This window comes from Myodes glareolus, chromosome 7 (assembly GCF_982192425.1).
Source record: "Myodes glareolus chromosome 7, mMyoGla1.1, whole genome shotgun sequence".
Classification (NCBI taxonomy): domain Eukaryota; kingdom Metazoa; phylum Chordata; class Mammalia; order Rodentia; family Cricetidae; genus Myodes; species Myodes glareolus.
Window position 1 is genome coordinate 50,818,114 of NC_142032.1, and position 21,792 is coordinate 50,839,905.

General features: G+C 44.1%; 1 protein-coding gene across 3 annotated transcripts in view; it reads left to right on the top strand.

Annotated features, from left to right (window-relative positions):
• Stx3 (syntaxin 3) overlaps positions 1 to 19,863 on the top strand; it is a 39,477-nt gene extending 19,614 nt beyond the window's left edge. Inside the window, exons 3-11 of one of the 3 annotated variants that reach the window (XM_087908090.1) lie at positions 5,570 to 5,669; positions 7,460 to 7,534; positions 9,054 to 9,121; positions 10,674 to 10,782; positions 11,571 to 11,644; positions 11,815 to 11,949; positions 13,824 to 13,934; positions 15,320 to 15,433; positions 18,148 to 18,288. In XM_087908090.1, coding sequence (XP_087764216.1) covers positions 5,570 to 5,669; positions 7,460 to 7,534; positions 9,054 to 9,121; positions 10,674 to 10,782; positions 11,571 to 11,644; positions 11,815 to 11,949; positions 13,824 to 13,934; positions 15,320 to 15,403 — 756 coding nt within the window. In that variant the 3' untranslated portion in view covers positions 15,404 to 15,433; positions 18,148 to 18,288. Of the gene's footprint in view, positions 1 to 5,569; positions 5,670 to 7,459; positions 7,535 to 9,053; positions 9,122 to 10,673; positions 10,783 to 11,570; positions 11,645 to 11,814; positions 11,950 to 13,823; positions 13,935 to 15,319; positions 15,434 to 18,147 lie in introns of all 3 variants that reach the window. The other 2 variants (XM_087908089.1, XM_087908091.1) reach the window with 2 other exon arrangements.
• Positions 19,864 to 21,792: the final 1,929 nt, after the last annotated feature.

The window sequence follows — 21,792 nt, forward strand, 5'->3', positions numbered from 1 at the left end:
TTGGAACTAGGTTCAAATCTCAGTTCACTTCTGACCAGTTATTGATTTTGTGAATGTTTTTTAGCCTGCCAAGCCTTGTTTTCCTTACTGTAAAGTGGGATCGGTTATACAATGATTTCCCATAGGGTGATGTTGGTTGGGTTCTATTAGGACATTGTTAGGCATGTATGTACCATTGTATTGTACTTAGCACCCTATGCTCCCCAATCTTACTGTCCCGGAGTTTCTGTGTCTACTGTTTCCTGTATTTATCTTTTCATTCTCCTGGAAAGAAACAAGAGACATCATTTTCACAGGGGAGTTCAGGGGCTTCCCACCATCTGGATTGTGGGTGTGGAAAAGTGGTCCCCCAGAGTTCCCCTGAATGGAGTGAAGTGGAGCCTGACTGTTCATGCCTGTTCATCTGCTAGATTAAGAACTGGGTTTAAGAGCTAACTTGAGTGTGTGATGACCTGTCTGGAAAGATGACTATAAGTCTCCACAGCTCCTAACCCTGTTTGTGGGTGGGTGTGACCTATAAGTCAAGGACTCAGTGAGATCAAACAACACTGTGGACATGGACAGAGGAATACAGTACTCAGTGGTGGAGGTGGATTTGAGTTGATGTCAGAAGATATTGTCTCTGGTCACTACAGTCTTGTCCTGGAGCCTCACATGCCCTAAAGAATATCTTCTCTATGAGGAGGAATCTTCTCTAGTACCCGTGTTTCCCCTCTTCTCCTGAACCCCAGGAGGGTCCTTAAGAGGCAGTATTCCTCACAGGTTAGAAGGAAGGTGGGATTTGGTCCATGAGTAAAGTCTATTTTCCTAGTTAGTACTGGGCAAATGGTCATGATCAACCTTTGTTGGAAGAGAGTGAATACTTTACAGAGAGAAAAGATCACCAGAGTTACTGTAGAGCCTAGCATGATACATCTTATAGAGATGACCACACTGCTGCCCAAACACAGCCAGGAACTGTTACTAAGCAACAGGGCAGGAGTTGGGTGTGGCTGTTTGGTCAATAAGAGTGCTCATTCTGGATGACAGTGTAAGAAGCCATAAACCTCTGTGAACAAGTATTTGAGAAATTTTCTTTTTTTCTAACAGAAATGTATTTGTTTAAAGATACTGCTGTTTTCTTAATTTAATTACATTTATTTAGTGTGTGTGTACATGTGCCTCTGCACATGTGTAGGTCAGAGGATAACTTGACTTGAGGGAGTTGGTTCTTTCGGGCCATGTAGATTCGAGGAATCTAACCTGGGTGATGGCAAGTATCTTTACCCGCTGAGCCATTTTGCTGTCTGTCTCTCAGATATTTAGAATGCACATTATCTTCCTAAAGGCTCCAAGAAGTCCGGTAGTGGAAAATCTTGCTTTCTAGGCTCTCTCAGTGTTTACCTCTTCACAGACCTGACATGGAGCTTTTGTTAGCAATGTTGAGTGGCTACACTTTGGAAAATGTACCAAGCTTAAAGCTTTCTTTCGGGGAGTCTTCCGTAGTTTGGGCTGTATCACAAATTACGTAGTTTGGATGGCCTGTAGATAATAGAAACTTTCTTGCTTGGTTCTTGAGCCTAAAAGTTTACATTCAGGGTTCTAGCATTATTGGATTATGTTGGGATCCTTCTTCTAGACTGCAGAGTACTTCAGCTTCCTGGTGGCCCCACAAAGTGGAAATAGATGAAGACAGCTAATCCCATTCATGAGGAATCCATCTTCATGACCTAGTAACCCACAAAAGCCCCACATTTAAATTCCTTTACATTAAGAATCAATGTATGGCCAGGTAGTGGTGGTGCATGCCTTTAATCCCAGCACTTGGGAGGCAGAGGCAGATGGATTTCTGTGAGTTCAAGGCCAGCCTGGCCAACAAAATCTAGTTCCAGGACAGGCACCAAAGCTACAGAGAAACCCTGCCTTGAAAAACCCAAAACAAGAAGCAAAACAGCAGCAGCAACAAAAATAAATAAAGAATCAATGTATGAATTTGTGGGGGCACAACATTCAGTTCATTATAGGTGCACTTAGAAAATGAGACTATTTTGCTAGGGATACAGAGCATATTTCTCTCCCTCTCCCTCCCCCCCCCCTTTCTCTCTCAGGTATATGTATGCATGTGCACATTTGTGCATCTGTATGTGGAGACTGGAGGATGACCTCAGGGTCAGCCTCAGTCACCCCTTTTGAGAAATTGTCTTTCATTGGCATAGATCTCACCAGTTAGGCTAACCTGGCATCTACCTGTCTGTGCCTTCCCAGTGCTAGGATTACAAACATGCTTCTATACCGTGGGTTCTTATCTGAGTTCTGGGGAATTAAACTCAGCTTCTTAAGTTTACAAGGCAAACACTTTACCAACTGAACCTTTCCCCACAACCTCAAGCATGTTTATTTCTTTAAGCTACTTGTATTCATACATTCATCAAACAGACATTTAGAGAATGACCCAGCACATTTGGCATCGTGAGGTCTTGTCTATTAGAATGAGATGAGAAACACAGCCTTGGCATTTGAAGCATCTGAGTCATCCTTATAGAACAGACTAAGTTCTCCAGAGCTGGCTGGAGAGTGGGCTAGGAGGGTGTGTGTGGATGGAGCAGTAGGAGCTACAGAGGGACCATTCTTGAAGCACAGGGACTTGCTGCTTGGATTTGAATTTTGTTAGAACTTAGGACCTTTCAAAGTGACTATAATTTAGAAATCTAGGCATGTGGTCAGAGCCAGCAGGCTGAGAATGTCTTAACTCCTCCAGTAGGACATTTGTAGAGGGAAGTAGGAAAACTGGTAGATTCTGATTTCTAGGATCTTCCAGGAGTGAAGCAGAAAGCCTTGGCTGGTCATGTGGTGATTTACTCTTGACCTCTCTGTCCCATTTCCTTTCCTGCACTTTGCCCTTTCTTGCCGGGAGCTACAGTCAAATGTATATAGTATACAGACTAGCAGATTTATATGACATGTATGTGTGTACTGTACTCTGTTTGAAGCCACCTTTCCTACTATGCCCTTACTTTTCTACTTGGTCCCTCTTCTGTGTTCCTCGTAGTGCCTCATCTATTTTCATGTCTTCTGTGTGTGTGTATAAATTCTGTATGAGAGAAAACATACCTAGTTGACTCTCTGAGACTGCTTTAACATGATTTTTTTTTCACTTAACATGATAACCCCTAGTTCCATCAATTTTCCTACAAATGACAGTATTTTATTCTTTATGACTCAATAATATTCTGATATGCATACATTTTAAAAAATCTGTTCATCAGTTGGCAGATATTTAGGTTGATTTTCTGTCTTGGTAACTGTGACTATTGCCACAGTCATCATGGGTGTGAGGTATCTCTACTGAGTGCTGACATCATTTCCTCCAGGTGTGTTTGCAGGAGTGGTGCAGCAGGGTCATATACCGGTTCTGATTTTAGCTTTTCGAGGAACCGCCATACTGTTTTCCACAGTGGCTATACTAATTTACATCCTACCCACAGTGTATTTTCTTTATCCACCATATTTGTTCTTTTATGATTGACATTCTGATTAGGGAAGATCAGTGTTTCAGCTTAGTTGATTTGAGAATATTATCTTAGAAAACTTGTTTTTATTGGTCAGTCCATTTCTGAGATCATACTTTTTATTCATAAAAGGAAGCTGAAAAACTAAGTCCTGATAAGAACCCTTAAGGGACTTAGGGGTTTTGGAGTGGCAGAGACTAGTTCTTAAGTAGAAGAAGCGAACATCTCACTTTGCCTTTCAACTCACCTAGCCACAGTCTGCCGGGACTTTCTGTTTTCTGTCATTTCAATTCCATTGGAGAATAGGTTCAGGAGAAGAGGCCATTGATGCCTTCAAAATCACTACCACTTCTCTGGTGAAGTGGCTCAGTGGTTAAGGTGCTTGCCATGCAAGTGTGAAGACTACAGCTCAGATTCCCAGGACCCATGCAAATGCGAAGTAGGTGTGATATCCACCTGTAATTCTAAGCCTCAGAAGACAGAGGTAGGGATCCCTAGAGTAAGCAGCCATGTCCATGAATGCTGGGTTTGATTGAGTGACCCTGCCTCGATGAATAAGGTGTCATAGGGATTGAGGATAATTCCCATCAGGTACCTCAGGCCTCCACATGCATTTGCACCCGTATGTGTTCATACTCTTGAAAATGCCAAGGACGCATAACACACATACTATGCATGGAAATGGAAACAGACAAATACAACTTCCTCCATTCAGTGAGATGACCGTGGTTAATATCATGTGGTGATTCTAATTGGCAGCACCTACCTTCAGGAGTAGGTGACTTGATGTTCCTAGATGTTTGTGAGTGGTTACGTTAAGATCGCTGTAAGAGTCAATGAGACTTTTAAAGGGCGTCATAGTGCCGGGCATGGAATAAACGAGCAGTTGTTATTGCTGTTGGTATTTATTGTTATCATCTAACTTTCATTATGTCATTATGTACTTGATGTGCTGTAAGCTTGTTCAAGGTCATAAAAGTGCTAAGAGGTGGAGCTGAACCCTGGACTTGTGCTGTCTGCTACTAATTTTTAAAGTTGTATTATGTAGACTCTCGTATTGCTGACAGATCATCGGTAAATAGTCTGAAAACCAATAGTAAAAGGCACTGGGGATGCGTTAGCCTCAAATTTAGTGGTGATTTGAAAAGCCTGCTTTTGGGTTGGCGTATTTCATCAGCAATGCTTCTATTCACTGTGTAAAAAGCTCTGGGTAAGGAGTTGTGGTCAATTTCCTGTTGGTTAATTGTTGCAGTGCTGATGTCCCTTTCACATAGGCACAGTGGATGCTGAGATTTCTTTTGTATCTGCTGCCCCCTCTATAAACTGTCAGAGGCCACGGTGCCCAGACAGCTGGTGCCTGTGGGTGGAGCTGATGGGCACTGCTGTTGATGGTGTTCTATCACGAAACAATAAACTTTGGAAACCTGTAAACAGGGACTGCGTTTTTGTTTCCTGGCTACCCAGACCCGAATAATCACACAAAAGTATATTAATTAATTTGACGGATGGCTCAGGCATATTTCTAGCTAGCTCTTACATTTTAAATTAACTCATTTCTATTATTTCATATTTTACCATGAGGTTTGTGGTATACTGGTAAGATTCTGGCATCTGTCTCCTTCAGCAGCTACATGGCGCCTGCCTGACTCCACCTTTTTTTCTCCCTCAATCTCTGTTTGGATTTTCTGCCTTGCTATATTCTGTCCTGACATAGGCTGAAGTAGTTTCTTTATTAACCAATGGTAATGAAACATATTCACAGCATACAGAGGGAATTCCACATCAACAGTTGTCTCTCCTGGTTATTCTCCGTGGGTTCCCTGACCTTCTTGACTCTGGTCTGACTGAACCTTGCTATTCGAGGTGAGTGATTACTTCCCTCCCAGGGAGGAGGAGTGTGGATTGTAATGACAGTTCTTTATAGACCAATTTCCTCGACAGTGGGCATGGCACATCCTGGGCCATTTTTGTTTTCTTGCTCTTCCACAAACACAGAAGATGGACAGCTTGCAGCAGGAAGCTCTGCTAGGCATTCCTTTCAGGTGTGGACTCTTTTCTCTCTGTTGTCTTTCTGACTGTAGATTGAGGAAACTCGGCTCAACATTGACAAGATCTCCGAGAGTGTGGAGGAAGCTAAGAAACTCTACAGTATCATCCTGTCTGCACCGATTCCAGAGCCAAGTGAGTGTTGACTGAGTTGAGTCACTCTGTACTGACCCTTTGCACTGCGGTTGAGACAGGCCTGATCTCCTCCCTGAAAAGAGCAGGGGAGCGTATACATCCCTTTGTGCTACTGTACATATCACATCACAGATCACCTCTCTTCTCTCTCCCCAAGCTCTCGTTCCAAGCCCCCACCAGGTCTTCTCTCCATAGTCCCACTTGAACCATTCAAACTCCTCTACTTCCCAGGTCAAAGGGCTCATGACTGGTAATGCTCCTCTTATACCCCAAGCCCTGTCCCAGCTTTGTGCCTTGGCTTGCATTCTTTCTTTTGACTGAAATGCTTTTTCCAGCCCCCTTGCAGAATCCTACTGGATCAAGTTTATTTTTATTCGTTCTTTTCCTTAAGAGGTTGTTCTGGAATGGTTCAAGTTGGCGAAGTCCCTTCTGTCTCTTCCTTGCATTTGTTCCTGCTGTTGAGGCAGCCTTTTGTTCCCCTGGGTGTTTTATATTTGCAGAATACAGTTTAGTACAGTCTTTTATGTTCCTAAGAAAAGCGGACTGTCTGCTCCTGTTCCCTGCCTTTCTTTGCTCAGTGGCTCTTCAGTTCCTGAGCATATGGGGACTGTCTCCTCATGTTCCCACCTTCCTCTCCACCCTTTCTCTTGCCACCCTGCTCCATCCTGCTGGTACTTTCCTCATGCTAACCTCTGGCTGTTCCTTGCTCCCTTATGTTCTTTATATATCATGCTTTCTCCTTGAAATTCCTGCTCTTAGTCCCCTTGGCTACATAGCTAACCTATAATTTTTCTTTTTAACTAACTAACTAACTAGCTTGCTAACTAACTAACTAACTAACTCTTACCATTTGCTAACCTGTAGTTTTTTTATTTTTATTTTTTTGTTGTTGTTGAGACACAGTTTTCCTGTTTCTGCCTTTTAGGGGCTCTTCTGGATCCCTTGAGGCTGTGCTAGGGATTCTCCATAACCATCCCATGCACATCTTGCTCAGAACTGAAACCATACCTTGTGCTAACTATCCAGACTTCTGATGTACTCCCTATTCATCTCCTGCCATGCTCAGCCCCTTGAAGGTGGAAACTGTAGCTTTTCCTTGATCCCTTAGTTTCTCAGTTCCAAGTATGAATGGAACTGAAAGATGGTTTTGAAATGAAAGGTTATGGCTATGGCTCTTGTTTAATTTGTTCTATAAGCCCACCAGAGTACGGTGCTCCATGCATCAGTTAGGACAGCTCTGGGCATGTAGTAGGTACATCATAAATACTTGCCTCATTTAAGTTGAGGGCTTTGTTTGAAATTTCTTTTCCCCAGAACTTCCATAGACTCCTCTCCTGTCACCTGAGATTGAGCACACATGACAAACAGGTTGATTCCTCTAACAGTGTGACTTGTATTGGGGAGGCTCATTAAGTAAAGCATATCCTAAGCTCTAACCCTGGGGTATTTGGTTCTTTAGGTCTGGGGTGGGGTGCCTGGAAAATGTCTTTTGATTTAGTTAATTAATAATTTATTTTGGATATGAGGGATTGAACCCAGGGCTTGGTGCATGCTAAGCGTGTGAGCTACCACTGTGCCTTCCCTTAGTCTGAAAGTGCTTTAAGAAGAAAAAGGAGAAAAGAGAAAGCAAAACCATCTTCCTGTGACTGTGGTGGTGGATCCTGGAAAGCCCCCTGAGATGGAGGTGCCAGCGGGTGTCTGAGAAAGCTTCTGCCTGTTGCTGTTGATTTTTGTAACTCAGAGCAGTTCCTCCTCTTTTCTAACTGAGCCTTCCTCTTCTGTTTATCCAGAAACCAAAGATGACCTTGAACAGCTCACAACTGAAATCAAGAAGAGGGCCAACAATGTCCGGAACAAGCTGAAGAGTAAGAAGGGAACACAGGAATAAGCCAGTCTCTGCCACAACCAGAGGCAGCTTCCCAGGGCTCACTTCCCATCTGCCAGTCATCTCAATGGGGGTGACATCACTTGTCCCATTCTTACTGGAGGCTTGGGCACTGTTCCTGGCCTGACCTACTATATCCTTAGATATTTATTGCCGCCTGAATTCTCACTGTAGTTGAAAATGCCCAGAACTGAAGTTAGGAAGTGGGAGTTAAGATGAGCTTTCCAAGCCACGGTGGTGGTGTGTGTCATTAATCCCAGCACTCAGGAGGCAGAGACAGGTTTATCTCTGTGAGTTTGAGGCCAGCCTGGGCTACAGAGTGAGTTCTAGGACAACCAGAACTGTTATATAGAGAAACCCTGTCTTGAAAAGCAAAACAACAACAAAAATCAAAACCAAAAATCCAGCCCAAACAAAAACAGAATATATATGCTTTCCTCTATATTATTTTATTTTAGCTTAGTCCTTCCATTCTTTCTTACTGGCTCCCCAGCACCATGTACATTTGAGAGGTAACTGCAGAGTCTTACAGGGTCTGTCATTCAGCCAGCAGACATTCCTTAATGCGTACCTTCTCATTCCTGCCTCCTGTCCTGGTTTTGGAGCACAGCTCAGAAAAGCTACTATCATAGACCCAATCTTCCTGGGAACCCCAAATGCTTGCTTATTTCCACAGCTGAAATCTCTGTTCCCATTCAAAGTACTTGTTGAGTTTGTGTTATTGGTCAGAGAGGAAAGCAGTATGATTTCTTCCCTTCCGATAAATTATAACAGTTATTTTAATGGGTATGGAGAGGAAGACAACTTCTGAAAACAGTGACAATATGGCTGTCCCCGGGCTAAGCAGTTTATTTGAATTTTGCGTTGGTATTTTCAGAAGGTTCAGGCTGAGTGTCCTTAATCTAAAACTTCCAAATTTAAAATATTCCAAAATCTGAGCTATTTTGAGCATTCACGTGGCACTGTAAGTAGAAATTTCACACCTAACCTCCCAAGTGCACTGCAGAGATACTGCAGAATTATCTCCAAGCTCTAAGGTGTACGTGAAGCACAAATCCGTCCTGTCTGCTCCGTCTATGCAAGTCTTCCAAATTTAGGTACAATCGGAGGCACTCCTGGTTCTAAGCATTTCACGTAGAGGGTGCTCAGTTTGTGTGGCTACCTCTTCCGTTTTATTTACAAGAGGACGGGTGGCTGAAAGGGGCTACGTGGTTTTCCCTGTGTTATCCTGCTAGTCCGTGGCTGGGCGAGGGTGAGCGCCTCAGTTCCTCGATGGCCTGAACGGCACTCTTAGTTGTGTTGCAGAGACTTGGAAATCACATGGGCGGATGAGAGCAAGCGTCCAGCGCATGGAGTAGATGCTAACTTTTTGCAGTCGTCCCTCCCTGTTGACCACCGTCACGGCCCCTGTGTGTGAGGACAGGCAAGGAATCTGCATGGATAGGGTGCTGTGTGGAGGGGAGGATGGATGTGTTGCTAGGGTAACTCTCTCACTCCAGGTATGGAGAAGAATATTGAAGAAGACGAGGTCCGGTCCTCAGCAGACCTTAGGATCCGAAAGTCCCAGGTAACTTTGTTTCTGGTTCAACAGTCATTTTCTTGTCACTCTTTTAGTTACTTTTCACTATTGTGCGTTAAAAAAGTATGATTCTGTTGTATTGGAACTCAGTTTGAGGAACTGGGAAAAGGGAAGCATCCAGGTGGAAGCAGCGCTCAGGGCCCATGTTCCCTTTTGGCCTTCTCTCACACTCAGGAGGCACTCAGAGTACTTCCCTAGATTCTTCAGAGCTCAGCCTCAGCGCCTCCTTGTTTTATAGGCAGAGAAACTGATGTCTTTCTTCTACAGACTGTTGTTAGTAGTTGTCCGGTTAGGAGTCACTGAAACACGATCCTTGTCCTATGAGAACTGATACAAAGCATAACTCAACACTTGGGAGGCTGAGGCAGGAGAACTGCCAAGACTACAAGGCTACCCTGTCTGAGCTATAGTGTGAAAACACTAAGAAGTAAAAACCGTATAGGATAAAAAGGGAGGCGCTTGATATGATGTTTAAGTGGTAGAGTAAATGCTACCTAGCAGGAGAACAATGGAAGAAGACATAATTGAGTGTATGGTCACCTCGCCACTAAAAGATCTCATGGAGAACTGGGGGTGTAGCTAGGGAAGACTGGGTCTTGGGGAAGCAAGAGTGCCTCTGTAGACAGGCTCAGGAGGCAGTTTCCCTTTTTTTGAGAGGAAATAAGAAATAGGATCAGGGGTGAGTATGTTTGTGCACATGCGTGTTGGCAGCAGCAGAGGCGTGGTGCTGGTGGCAGTGGCTAGAAAGGTGGTGGCGGCGGCAGCGGCAGAAGGTTGAGTACAGGGCAGATATAACGGGAATAGCCTGTCTTGAGAAAAGAGTTTGTTGCTGGGTAGCAGATGCTGACCTTCCAGCAGAGAATGTAGCATTACCCTCCAAAGGTCTTTACTAGTTGAGGGAATTTGGATCGGATTCAGTAGCTGACAGTCAGTTTTTTCAGGCCACACACCCTGCTAGGGGGATTTAATAGCCTTTTGGATGTGAGTGGGGAAGAGGCAAGAGCCTGGGAGGCTCTTACTTATGCTTTTGCAGTGATTTTGTCTGCATTTACAAGAAATAGTGCATTTGGTTTAAAAAAAAAGGCATCAGTAGGGCTGTGAGGTGGGCAATGAATTAAGATTATTATGAAGGTCTGTTGAGAGAAAAATGTCTATTTGTAAGCAAGAGAAGTTGAGATTGTCAGCTGGGGTAAGAACTGTAGGATCTTTGACAGGCATTACATGTGGGAAGAAGGGTGGGTGACAACTTCCGCCAAGGCTCTGGTGGAGCCTTGCTGCTGGGCTCCCAGGTTCTCAGTGATTTCCCCTTTTGAGTAACATTTACTATGCGAGTTCAGTAAAGGGGGAAACGGGTAGTGGAGGCTACACATTGAAAGTGGCAATGGACTCTTCCCATAGCACTCAACTAGGAGAGCAACACTGGGATTGCATTTTGCCTTTGGGTTTCAAGCCCAGGCTGCTGCAGAATAGACTGTGCTGGGGTGGAACAGAGTTGTGCACCATCTCCTGGGGGTTCGCTCATTTGACTTTGTTTCTGTAGCATTCCGTCCTCTCCCGGAAGTTTGTGGAGGTGATGACAAAGTACAACGAGGCTCAGGTGGACTTCCGTGAACGCAGCAAAGGGCGCATTCAGCGGCAGCTTGAAATTAGTATGTGTTTGAGGTTGGGCCAATGTCAATCCCTCTCTTTTCCTGTTGTGTGGTTGTTCATCCCAAGTCCTGGGACAAGCAACAGTGACCCTGCTGCTTGTGCCTTCTGCATTCTATTTGGTGCTCAAACACAGGGCAGATGCTATGGGATTGGTATATCTGCGATATGGTATCCTTGGTTGGAAGGGGTTCCATTTGTTCAGCCAAGGAATTTTATTCTTATGGGATCCAACAATTAATGCCTGCAGGGGACACCCATCAAATAGCTGCTCTCCTGAGAACTCATTGCATTTATGTAACAAAGGTGTAGTGCTAGTTGCTGTGAAGAATTAAAAAATTAATAAAGTCACATTGTTTAGGAATTTAGTGATATGGAAGGGTAGGCCTTACAAGGAAAATGGCTTCAAGTGGGAGAAGCTGTGTGAGCAAAGAATTATCAAGAAAAAGCAGATGTGTTTGTCTAGGAGTGGCAGGCTGTCCAGGTTTGGACGAAGGGTGTGTTTGAAGCTGCAGTGTAACGTGGAGGGAGGGCTGCCCACAGATTGTGCCCTGTCATGAGGGCCTTGGGCTCTGAGGTATGGTGGTTGGGGCTAATAAGCAGTCTGATCTGAGAAGTAATGGGGTACGTGCTTAGGGTGGGGATTGGCTGCTGCTAATGTTAAGGATGGGTTGAATTGGGAGAGGAATCAGAAGAGTCAGTAGGTTGTTGGAGACAGTGCTTGGGAGGGAATTTCAGATGGAGTTGTGCTTTGATCTTCTGCTCGATGTTTGTTTCTTTTGTTACCAAGCTGGCAAGAAGACAACAGATGAGGAGCTGGAAGAAATGTTGGAGAGTGGTAACCCTTCCATCTTCACTTCCGGGGTGAGTGACCACGGCACCATGGACAGGGAGGGTCATGGGGGAGATTCATTGCCTTGGCTTCATCGTAGTTGTAGCTGTGCAGGGGCGGAGCTTATGTGGGTGGGAGGGCTCTGCAGCGGCAGTCTGTTACTAGGGCTGCTGATGGCCTGTCTCTATGGGGCCTGTTGTAGATCATCGACTCGCAGATTTCCAAGCAAGCCCTCAGTGAGATTGAGGGTCGGCACAAGGACATCGTGAGGCTGGAGAGCAGCATCAAGGAGCTCCATGACATGTTTATGGACATCGCCATGCTGGTGGAGAATCAGGTAGCTGGCTGGGGGAAAAGCACACCTTACCCTGAGAACCATAAATGACATTTTGGAGGTTCAGTGAGGCCGGGAATATGGAATTTTCACCATGGGGCAACAAAATTCTAGTGTCTGAGGCAGAGGTGTGCGTTCTTATCAAGTGTTGGCATTTGAGCCATTTCAATCTTGTTATTTCTGCTTGTTACTTTGGTTCACAGTGATTCTAGTTAGTAATGAAGTTTTTGACAAGAACATGGTTCACCCAGCATCTCCCCCACCCCGCTTCTCCTTCCCCCTTCCCCCTTCCCTTCCCCCTGTAAAGACACGGGGGTTCTTTGGCTGGGGAATGTATCGTTCAGTTGACAGGATGCCTGCCTAGCACTCATGAGGCCTTGGATCTAAGCCGTCTTCCAGCCCAGGTGTAGCAGCATGTACCTATAATCTCAGCACTCGGGAGATGGAGACAGGCCAATCAGGAGCTTAAGGTTATCTTCTAGTACAGAACAAGTCTGAGGGGCAGCCTGGGCTACATGAGACCCACCCTTCCTAAAAAAGAGTTAAGTCTTGCTGACAAAGCTTTGACAGTCAGCCTACTGATAGCAAATTATTTTACTGAAAAATTTTTTCCCTCCAATTCACCATAGAAATTACTTTTTCGTTACTTTTTCCAGTTTCGTTTTTATATTTCTCTTTTGCTGAGCATGTTGGCACTTTTTGCTAAGAATCAACGGTAGGCATGAGGGAAGAATTAGGAAAAGAATATTTATAGAAACACAGGACTGGACAGTTCATCCCACGGCATGCCTGCTTAGGGTGAAATTCGATATTGCGTGTATATGGTCTTCATGTCTGTCGGATGTTTTGTCCGTGGTTCTTGGGATAGAGTTAGACATCCTGCAGCTGCCATCAGGAACTTCCGGCTGTTCAGCCATTTGGACAGAACTGGAAACTCTCGCTTAGTGGGCAGACCACTGAACCTCGTTGAAGCCCCAACACTGGTTGAGTAGTGTTTAGTTAGTTCTCTGCCCCTTGGTGTGCTGCTGTTCTCCCATTCCTCTTTCTGGCCTTTGAGACCTTTTCTCAATCCCTCTATTCCCACTTTTCTTTTTTTCCCCACCACATTGCCTTGCTGAGGATCTGGTTTGAGTTTCAAGCTATGGTAAGTGCCTTGCTGTGTTTACTGAGAGCCCTATGGTGATGGGGTGGGGTGAGGGAGGGGAGTGCCCTACTTCAGATTCTCAGGGAGTAACTGGAGTGACCAAACTTCCTTCAGAGGAAGTAAAAGCTGGGGAATAATTGGGAATCTTTTAAAGAGACTAGTGTCTAGAGGGGAAGAGAGCAGGGGAAAACCCAACACTTGCTGCTTAAGGAGCTTGGGAATTTCTCTTGAAGAACATGAGTACTTTCTACTGTTGCCAGCCTGATACTTCCTGACTACCTTTTATGTGCCAGGCGCTGTTTTATAGTGCTGAATAAACTCACTCTAGGCTGAATGAACTTGGTTTGGATTTGAATGTCCAAGAAGGGGCCAGCATCCTGGTGATATTCTGAAAATAGATTTTCTTATTTTGGTTTATCCCTATATGCTTAAAAGATAAGGAAATGAAAGAAAACTGCGAGAGAGGGAATGTCTTTGTGTATATTTACACAGTCACTAAGCCTCTAGAAAAACGGTTTCAGATGTTCAGCATAGTGCTGATCTCAAGGAAGTAATCCAGTGTTTATGGAATGAGTGACCACACAGGGACTGGGGACTAAAGGGGAAGCTTGCTCGATGGAAGGCTGTGCTCTAAGGTTTCTCTGTGTGTCTTAGCATGGGAGACTATTGAGTCCCTTCACAGCTGGGGCTGTTGTGGGTGGGTTAACAGGTGTGGCTTGTGTCTCCTTTTCAGGGTGAGATGTTAGATAACATAGAGTTGAATGTCATGCACACCGTGGACCATGTGGAGAAGGCACGGGATGAAACTAAAAAAGCCTTGAAGTATCAGAGTCAGGCTCGGAAGGTGAGGTTTTCCTTTTGTCTGGAGACAAGAGAGTCCATTTTTTTTTTTTGCTACTGCGCTTTCTCTCTCCCCTCCTTCTGTCCATTTCTGTTGCCACCACATCCTGCATCTGGGGAAAGGGAGCCATGATTGACCGTATTGAGAACAACATGGACCAGTCAGTGGGCTTTGTGGAGCGGGCTGTGGCAGATACCAAAAAGGCTGTCAAGTATCAGAGTGAAGCCCGGAGGGTGAGCGCCTCAGTCTCTATTGTACCTTCTCTTCCTGTCTTTTGTCACCTTTATGCCTCCGTCCTTGAGCCCATGTCCTTCTCTGTCCTACCTCTTCCAAACCTCTACCTTAGTCTTTCCTAGAGACTTCCTTCCCCGGGCACCTTGCATGGATCTGGCTCTCACATGCTTTTGTCCCAAGAACCAAGAGCACCCCTTTAGGCTGGAGACATGCCCTAGGTCTTGTCACTAATCTCCTGAATGCAGCTTATTACCCGTTAACACATTACACAGCCCCTCCGATTTTTGGTAACATCTTCCACCTGGCCTAGCATTCTTTTTCTTTTTCTCTAACTTGAACCTAGCGCAGGTGCTAATTGTTATGTAAAAGTTACCATTCGTTCATGGAAGCACCTCCTTTCTTCTGGATGAAGCAATTTGAGGGTCAGAGGGTCAGTCGCTGGCTTCAGACCACCCAGCAGTCCAGGAGATGAGCTTGACATTCACAGCCTACTCATACCCTTTCCACTGTATCGTTGTGTCTGCCTGCCCTCCTGGCCTATGCCCTCCTGACCTATGCTCAGGAACTTTGAAGCGTCTGTCCTCATTGACTGTGGACATCCAGCTATGGCAACTTCCACCTTTTACTCTTCTTCGTTTCTCTTGGGCTCTGATACGTTTATTCTTTAGTTCTTTCTCTTCCAACTGCTCCTATTGCTTCTGCAGATATTCAGGGAGTTGGCAAGTTATTTTTCTTCTGAATCTATGCTAAATTGCACTTTGGACACCTATAGTATATGTAGTCTGAGGTATATACTGGACTTTTAAGGGGGCAGATGAATACAAGTTGGTAATTGGGACTATGTCAGAGATACCTTTGTGCTCCCAGTTGAAAAGGCAAACATATGTTTTACGGATTGGTCACGTGCTGCTTGGAGACCTCATGATATAGCTTGCCATGAGTGCACTCCAGATTTCAACTCACTGGCTAGGCAAAAAGGAATTTAAAGAATGTAAAATGTACATGAGAACATTTTTATATAGAGATGTGTATTTTTTATTTGGATTGAGAATTTTTTTTTCTTGGCAAAAGAGAAGGGCTAAATTTTAGATGAGTTGCTATTTTATAAGCTTTTTTGTAATGATTTTATTTTTGTTTCTTATTCCTTTCTCCAGAAATTGATAATTATCATTGTGATAGTAGTTGTGTTGCTGGGCATTTTAGCATTGATTATTGGACTGTCCGTTGGGCTGAAGTAAGAGTGGCCTAAGGGGCTGCTGCACTGAAATGTAAGTAGATGAATGGTCCTGGGGCCTCTGGATGACTCCTCCTAAGGAATTAGTCTGGGAATTCAGGATTCTGCTCTTTTCTAATGACAGTCACAGTGAGCTTTAAAACTGTTGGTAGCCTTGATTGTTTTTCATTTTCTTAAAATTCCATTCTTGGGTTCTGGCTGTAGCTGTAGGATCTTGTTCATGCCGTCTGTTTGTTTGTAGCCACCTGAATATTCTGTTCCTACCTTGTCTTCTTGCTTGGCACACTTGAGCATCTCATTTTGACTGACTGTATGCAGAAAGCATAGGTAGATGTTGGGTATGATCTGAGAGCTGTCTTCTAAATCCTCAGTAGCCGTCATAGATGCTGGGCTCAGCTTTCCTTGTCCTTTTTCAACATAACTGAAGCTTTATGCTGTGGCTTCTGGCCCTTAAGAGTTATGTTTGTGGCTGAATGACTGGCTCTTGAATGAGGTACCTGTAACATTTTTAAGTGTTGACTCATAGCAGAGAGTCTGCTAAACACCTTATACATATAACAGAATCCTTACAACATTCTTATGAGGCAGGTCATTTTATTTTAGAAGTAGAAAAACTCAAGTCTTAGAGAACGGTCAAACTCACACAGCTTATAGTGGGTCCAGGAGGTGCTCCATCTTAGTTTCCCTTCATAAAACAAGGTAGTGTTTATCACTGTCTATAAAGTCCAGAGAACTCTGTGCTATCAATCAAAATTTATTAAGATGTAGCTGGCCAGTAAATTAGGCTTAACTTCAGTGAACATGATAAAAATGACCTAGTGGTTCTTGGGACTTAAGAGCTTTATTTTTTTTCTGAATAAAACAGAGTATATGTCATTTTGAAAAGCTTGTAAGATATAGGCAAGTGAAGTTACCTTGTAATATTATTTGTCCAAACACATGGCAGGCTCACACACTCTCCGTTTTGCATAGTTCACACTGTATTAATATATAGTGTTTTTATATAGTTAGGAACTCATAAAGTCACTCTTTATCACGAAAATCTTGTTGTAAATCTAATTCTCAACATGAGGACATAGAACATTTCCTCAGTGCTGGAGTTTATAGTATTTTTCTATAAATACATCACATTAAATGTGATGAACTTTGTATTTTCTTTTCTTTTTTTCTGTAAATTCAGGAATTAGATGACTGAGGTAACAGGCATGAACCTCTCTGAGAGCTGGTGCAGGCGTGGATGCTGACACTGGGGCTGATCTTGCATTTTACTTTGTCCCACCCTAGTGTTCCACTACATTTTCCCTCTTTCCATGTGACTGGAGAATCTGAGAGTCTGTTATTAAATCTTAAATGCTCAGTCTTACACTGAGAGACAGCAGCAGTGAGGCGGTCAGGCTCTCCTTGGGTCTTTCGATCCCTTCTTTTTCCTGACATCATTATAGCCCTTGATTATTTATAAACTTTTAGTTTTCTGCTCAGTCTTGACTATCTCAATGCAAAATATGGTAAAATAATAAAATTTAATGTAATCTTTCCATATCCTCAGATGAAAGATGCCTTGCAGATTCTTGATGCCTTTTAACCCTCATTCCTAGAATTCAGAATGCAGAAGATGCATTTTTGAGGAATATAATATTACTTTTTGAAGACTAACCAGACTGCACAGCATTAAGCTGCTCTGAAGTTATGTGACTTATTGTGTGTTCAGTATTCCCTAGTAAAGGCAAGGTTGATTGGCACCTAGGTCTTGGCTTACCGGTCTTCCATGCCAATTCATGACTGAGGGCAATCTGCGTTGCATGCCAGCTACAGTGCTAAGATGCATTCTGTGCCCCTAACTTCCTGAAAGCCACTGGAGAAACTTGCCCACTCTTACATCACTTTTAAGATGAAGCAGTCATAGTATAACACCTGATATTTTCCATAGTGTTTTGATTGTGCCTGTCTCCTTCTTATGTGAAGGGAGAGGATTTGGACATATGATGCTCCTGAAGCTTGAATTCAAGAGCTCCCACGTGCCAGGCAGAGAACAGGTGTTTTCAACTAGTGATTGTGTATCCCCATGTCCTTCTACAGGTGATAGTTTGTGGCACAAAGGCTTATAAGTGGCCTAGATATTCCTTGGTTCTACTTTTAAATAACTGAAATACTTTTAAAATTAGTGTACAAAGTAATGGGGTTCATTATGTCATGTCTGTATTTTTTGTTAATCCTCCTACTCTGGATCCTCCTGCCTCCTGCTGGGTCCCCAACCCCAGTCGCTCTCTGTTCTCCTTTCAGGCACATGTATTCTATCGTTGGTATCCCCCCTCTACTACCACTACCATGGTCCCTTTACCTAGAGCAGTGATTCTCAACCTGTTGATTGCGACTCCCAAAAGATCATGAGAAAACACAGATATTTATAATTCATAACTAGCAAAATTACAGTTATGAAGTAGTAATAAAAATAATTTTGTTTGGGGTTTGGTCACCACAACATGAGGAACTGTATTTAAGGGTTGCAGCATTAGGAAGGCTGAGAACCACTGCCCTGGAGTTTTTACTGGTTCTTTCACAATACAGATCTTGTATTCCACATGTCCAGCCTTAGGCTTGTTTCTGGGCTATTTCAGTTTAGTGTTTCCTTCTGCATGCTTTCTCGTAGGCATTTCTGATCTTTGATCCACATTTGGGGTTTGTGGCTAATTCCTTGTTTTTAGCATTGTCCTGTGTACTGATCTGTCCCCTTCTCCCCACCTCTCTTAGAACCTGATTTCACTCCAGCTTGGCCTGACCACTCTTGTCTCCGGATGGGAATGGAGTCTTAATGGCCTTTCTGAGAACGAGGGGCACCTGTTCCTTTATTTCCTTGTAACCACCCTTGGATCTGGCTCAGCAATCCCTGGAGGAATCTAACCTACCTGATGCAGCCCTGAGTTCTCCTCAAAATCACCTCCCACCCTAGCAGCTGAAGTACCCTCCCTCCTGGACTGTGAAGCACCCAGCTTTTCCTCCCATCTGGTGTGTCAATTATGCCTTGTGTGTTGGAAAGTGCCTGTGAGACCAGCCTGAGGCGCTGTTTTTCTACCTCATAGAACATTCTCCTGGAATATACTTTGTAGGGGAGTAATTAACAAAATAGAGGGGTTCTTCTAAGTTTGTCAGTAGTGTGGCTTGGATCAGAGCCCCGAGCTGGCAAGATGCTAGTCCTTAGTTTGTTGTCCTGTGTCCTGAAAGCGTGAGGGACTAACAGATGCCATTTTGGCCTTATATGTTGACTTATTTGAAATCCACCCTTTAATTAAACTCCAAGTTCAGCATGCAGCCCACTTTGAATTTTCTCTGTATTCTTGTTTACTCAGAGTGATCAGGGTGACAGTCCTCTGAAGCTGTCGTGGGCAGAGACTGAGGTTATGGGATACGCCTCCATGTCTGAGTCTTGGGAACTGGCTAGTCATTGTTAGAGAATCATTCTTTGTGAAGCTATTACTTTGAGGCCAAGAAGAACCAGGGATTTACAACTGGGCCAGGGACAAGGTGCTACAGTCTCAGGCTCTGAAAGTCAGTCATTTGTGTGTTCCAGGTGTACTTTTATAACTGTATGTGAGAGATATGTACATAACTGTCTGCCTCTAGGAAAACTAGAAGATACTCTGATCTCAAAAAAAAAAAAAGAAAGAAAGAAAGAAAGAAAAAAAAGTGACAAGGTAAACAATAGACTTAGGCTAAAATCAAGTAAGGGACATGTGTCTGGCTCAAGTGATCACTGTAGACATGTGATTTTCCCCTTGCCATCACAGAGCTTGTGTTCTGGATGGCTGCTGAGACGGGAATCAAATGAGACCTTTGAAGTAAGGACCGAGTTGATTCCCATTGAATTTACCTGCATAGCAGATAGTGTAATATTTATTTATTCCCATCTGCTACCTACAAGAGAGTGGTCCAGAGAGCATCCCGCAGCTACCTGATGTTATCTGCATTATCCATATGATGTCCCTCTCTGGCAGGCTTCCTGCTCTCTTGTCTCCTGCAAGTCTTATCATGGAGGCAACAGCCTGGAAGTCTTTATTTAGTGATTGCAACCCAGTGGTAAGCCTTAGACCTTTGGTGGTTCCTGCCAGTATCCCTGATTGGATAATTAAGACCCAACTTTAATATTTTGTGAGGCAGGGAGAACATTCTAATCCAGACCCTGCCCATGAGCTTCCTTTGTAAAGGCTCTTTCTTCAGTCATCCAGACAGAGCCACAGGGATGCCCTCCTCCCTATGGCTGTGATGTCTGACTGGACAAGGGCCCCCAGCTAGGAGGGGAGATAACCCTCAGTGCAGGCCTTCTCTCTCCTTTGACCATGAGTTTGGGGGGATAAAGGTTTGAAACGAATGTCACATGTGAAGGGCTTTTGTTGTTTGTATTTTTTAAAATGTAAACTTGATTATTTTATTGCTAATTTAAAAATAAATGACTTTATATTGATTGCAAAACACTTTGGTGATTTGGTGCCACCATGTGGTGACTTTTGGTGCCCCAGAAGAGACTGCCACTCAACATGATCTAGTAGGAAATATGGGACTTGTTGGGATGCTCTCCAGAAGGCAGAAAGGGCAAGACGCAGATCCCTGTGGATATGATTAAGTCTAACCTGGAAACAATCCTGTGAACAGGCCAGATCCATCCATTTTCCTTCTGGCGTTTCCTGTCCCCTCCCTCTCCCACGTCTAGCTGTACCCGTCTCTTTGGTCAGTGTGTATCTGCACAGTGATGCTGTTTCTCATGTAATTCTCTCTCCTTATGATGAGCAGAAGAAGATCATGATCATGATCTGCTGTATTATCCTTGCCATCATCTTGGCTTCCACCATTGGGGGCATATTTGCCTGAAGAAGGTGAGCTGTCTGGGTGAGGGCGGGCCTGCTGTCACTTACTTAACACCTTATCTTCTCCTTGCTCTCGTTGTATGTCACCAGATTGCCTAATAAGGGGTGGGGGTGGGCGCAGGACTAGGTGAATGGTAGAGAAAATCAAGGAAAGGGATGTTTTGGGAGAAGTAGGTGAGGAATGACTGGGAGTAGGTTGTCAGGGAGATGGGAGACAAGGTAGGAGTCTGCCCCATGATTGAGTCTGGTAGGATAGTGATTCTGAACAATAAGGGTGTTCATTCCTCTTGTACAATCTCAACCCTTGTATTTAGAAATGGTAAAAGGAGTAAGAATTAATTTTTGTATTGAACTTGCCTTAAAATCCCCATGTCCAAGGTTAGGACGAACCAGTAGTTTTGAGAGTAGTTTCTCACCCCTGCAAAGGAGAGTTGGTATCCTGTGCATGAGTACCATGCTGTGTAATACATGATTTTCCTTTCCCTTTTCTGTTACTTCCTTCCGCCCTCACAGATGGAATCTCAACAGGCATCTTCAGTCCTCCACCTCTCTGGTGCCATCACTTCTCCCCTTCAGAGTCCTCAACAACTCCGCCTCTTTTCATTAGTAAACTTACAACACAGGGCACCAATCAACTGTTTTTCAATGTTACAGAGGGGGAAGAAATGAACTGAAGGCGGTATGGATGAAGGAACAGGGAGCGCAGCAATGTGCAGCTGGTTTAGAAGTTCTTGAAGGGCAGGCTGTGGTGGAGAAGCACAGTGGCCCCTGCTAGGGTCTAACACAGAGCCTGAGGGCCAGGACAGTGGAGAGTCAGGTGATGTACATGCCGCATTCATGGGGTCTTCAGTGCACTGAGTCTGTCTCACAACATGGTACTCAGTACTTTACTCTAAAGGCTCTTCTAGGCCTCAACCTTAGCCAACCATGTCTGCTTCCTTCTTCAGGGTCCAAGAATAATTTTAAAGCCTAGACTGTTTCAGGATTGGCACCATGCCTATCTTTACCACCACCATGTCCCTACTGCTTAGCACAGTGCCTGCCACCTTCACATACTCGCTTACTTGTAGTCAAGCTTTGATTTCATTCATGGAAGAGTTCTCAAGCTTGGTTTTTAAACTCTTTAAGGTATCATAGGGAACATGGTTTATTGCTATCAGAGGCTTATGCAAAATTACCACAAACACCCCCATTACCATATCATACTCTTTAAAGTGTCTTTCTTTGTGTGTGTGGGGGGGTAAGTAGAAGTTGGGTTTCTATTGGTGGTATAGATTTCTATCAATAGCCTCTCATTTGGCAGAGATGGTGGTTGGTTTCAGGATAGAGGTTCACTAACTTCATTCCTTCACCAAAAGGAAGAAGTTTATACTATGATTCAGTTCCCAATAGCCAACCAAACCAGCACACTTTGTGATCTGGAACAGTGGGAGGTGTAAGGGAAAAAAGTGTGATCAGGCTATTGCTTCCGACCACACCAGATCGGTGTTAGCAGAAAAAGCTGGTCAGTGACAGGTGCAAGAAACTGGTTCAAGCA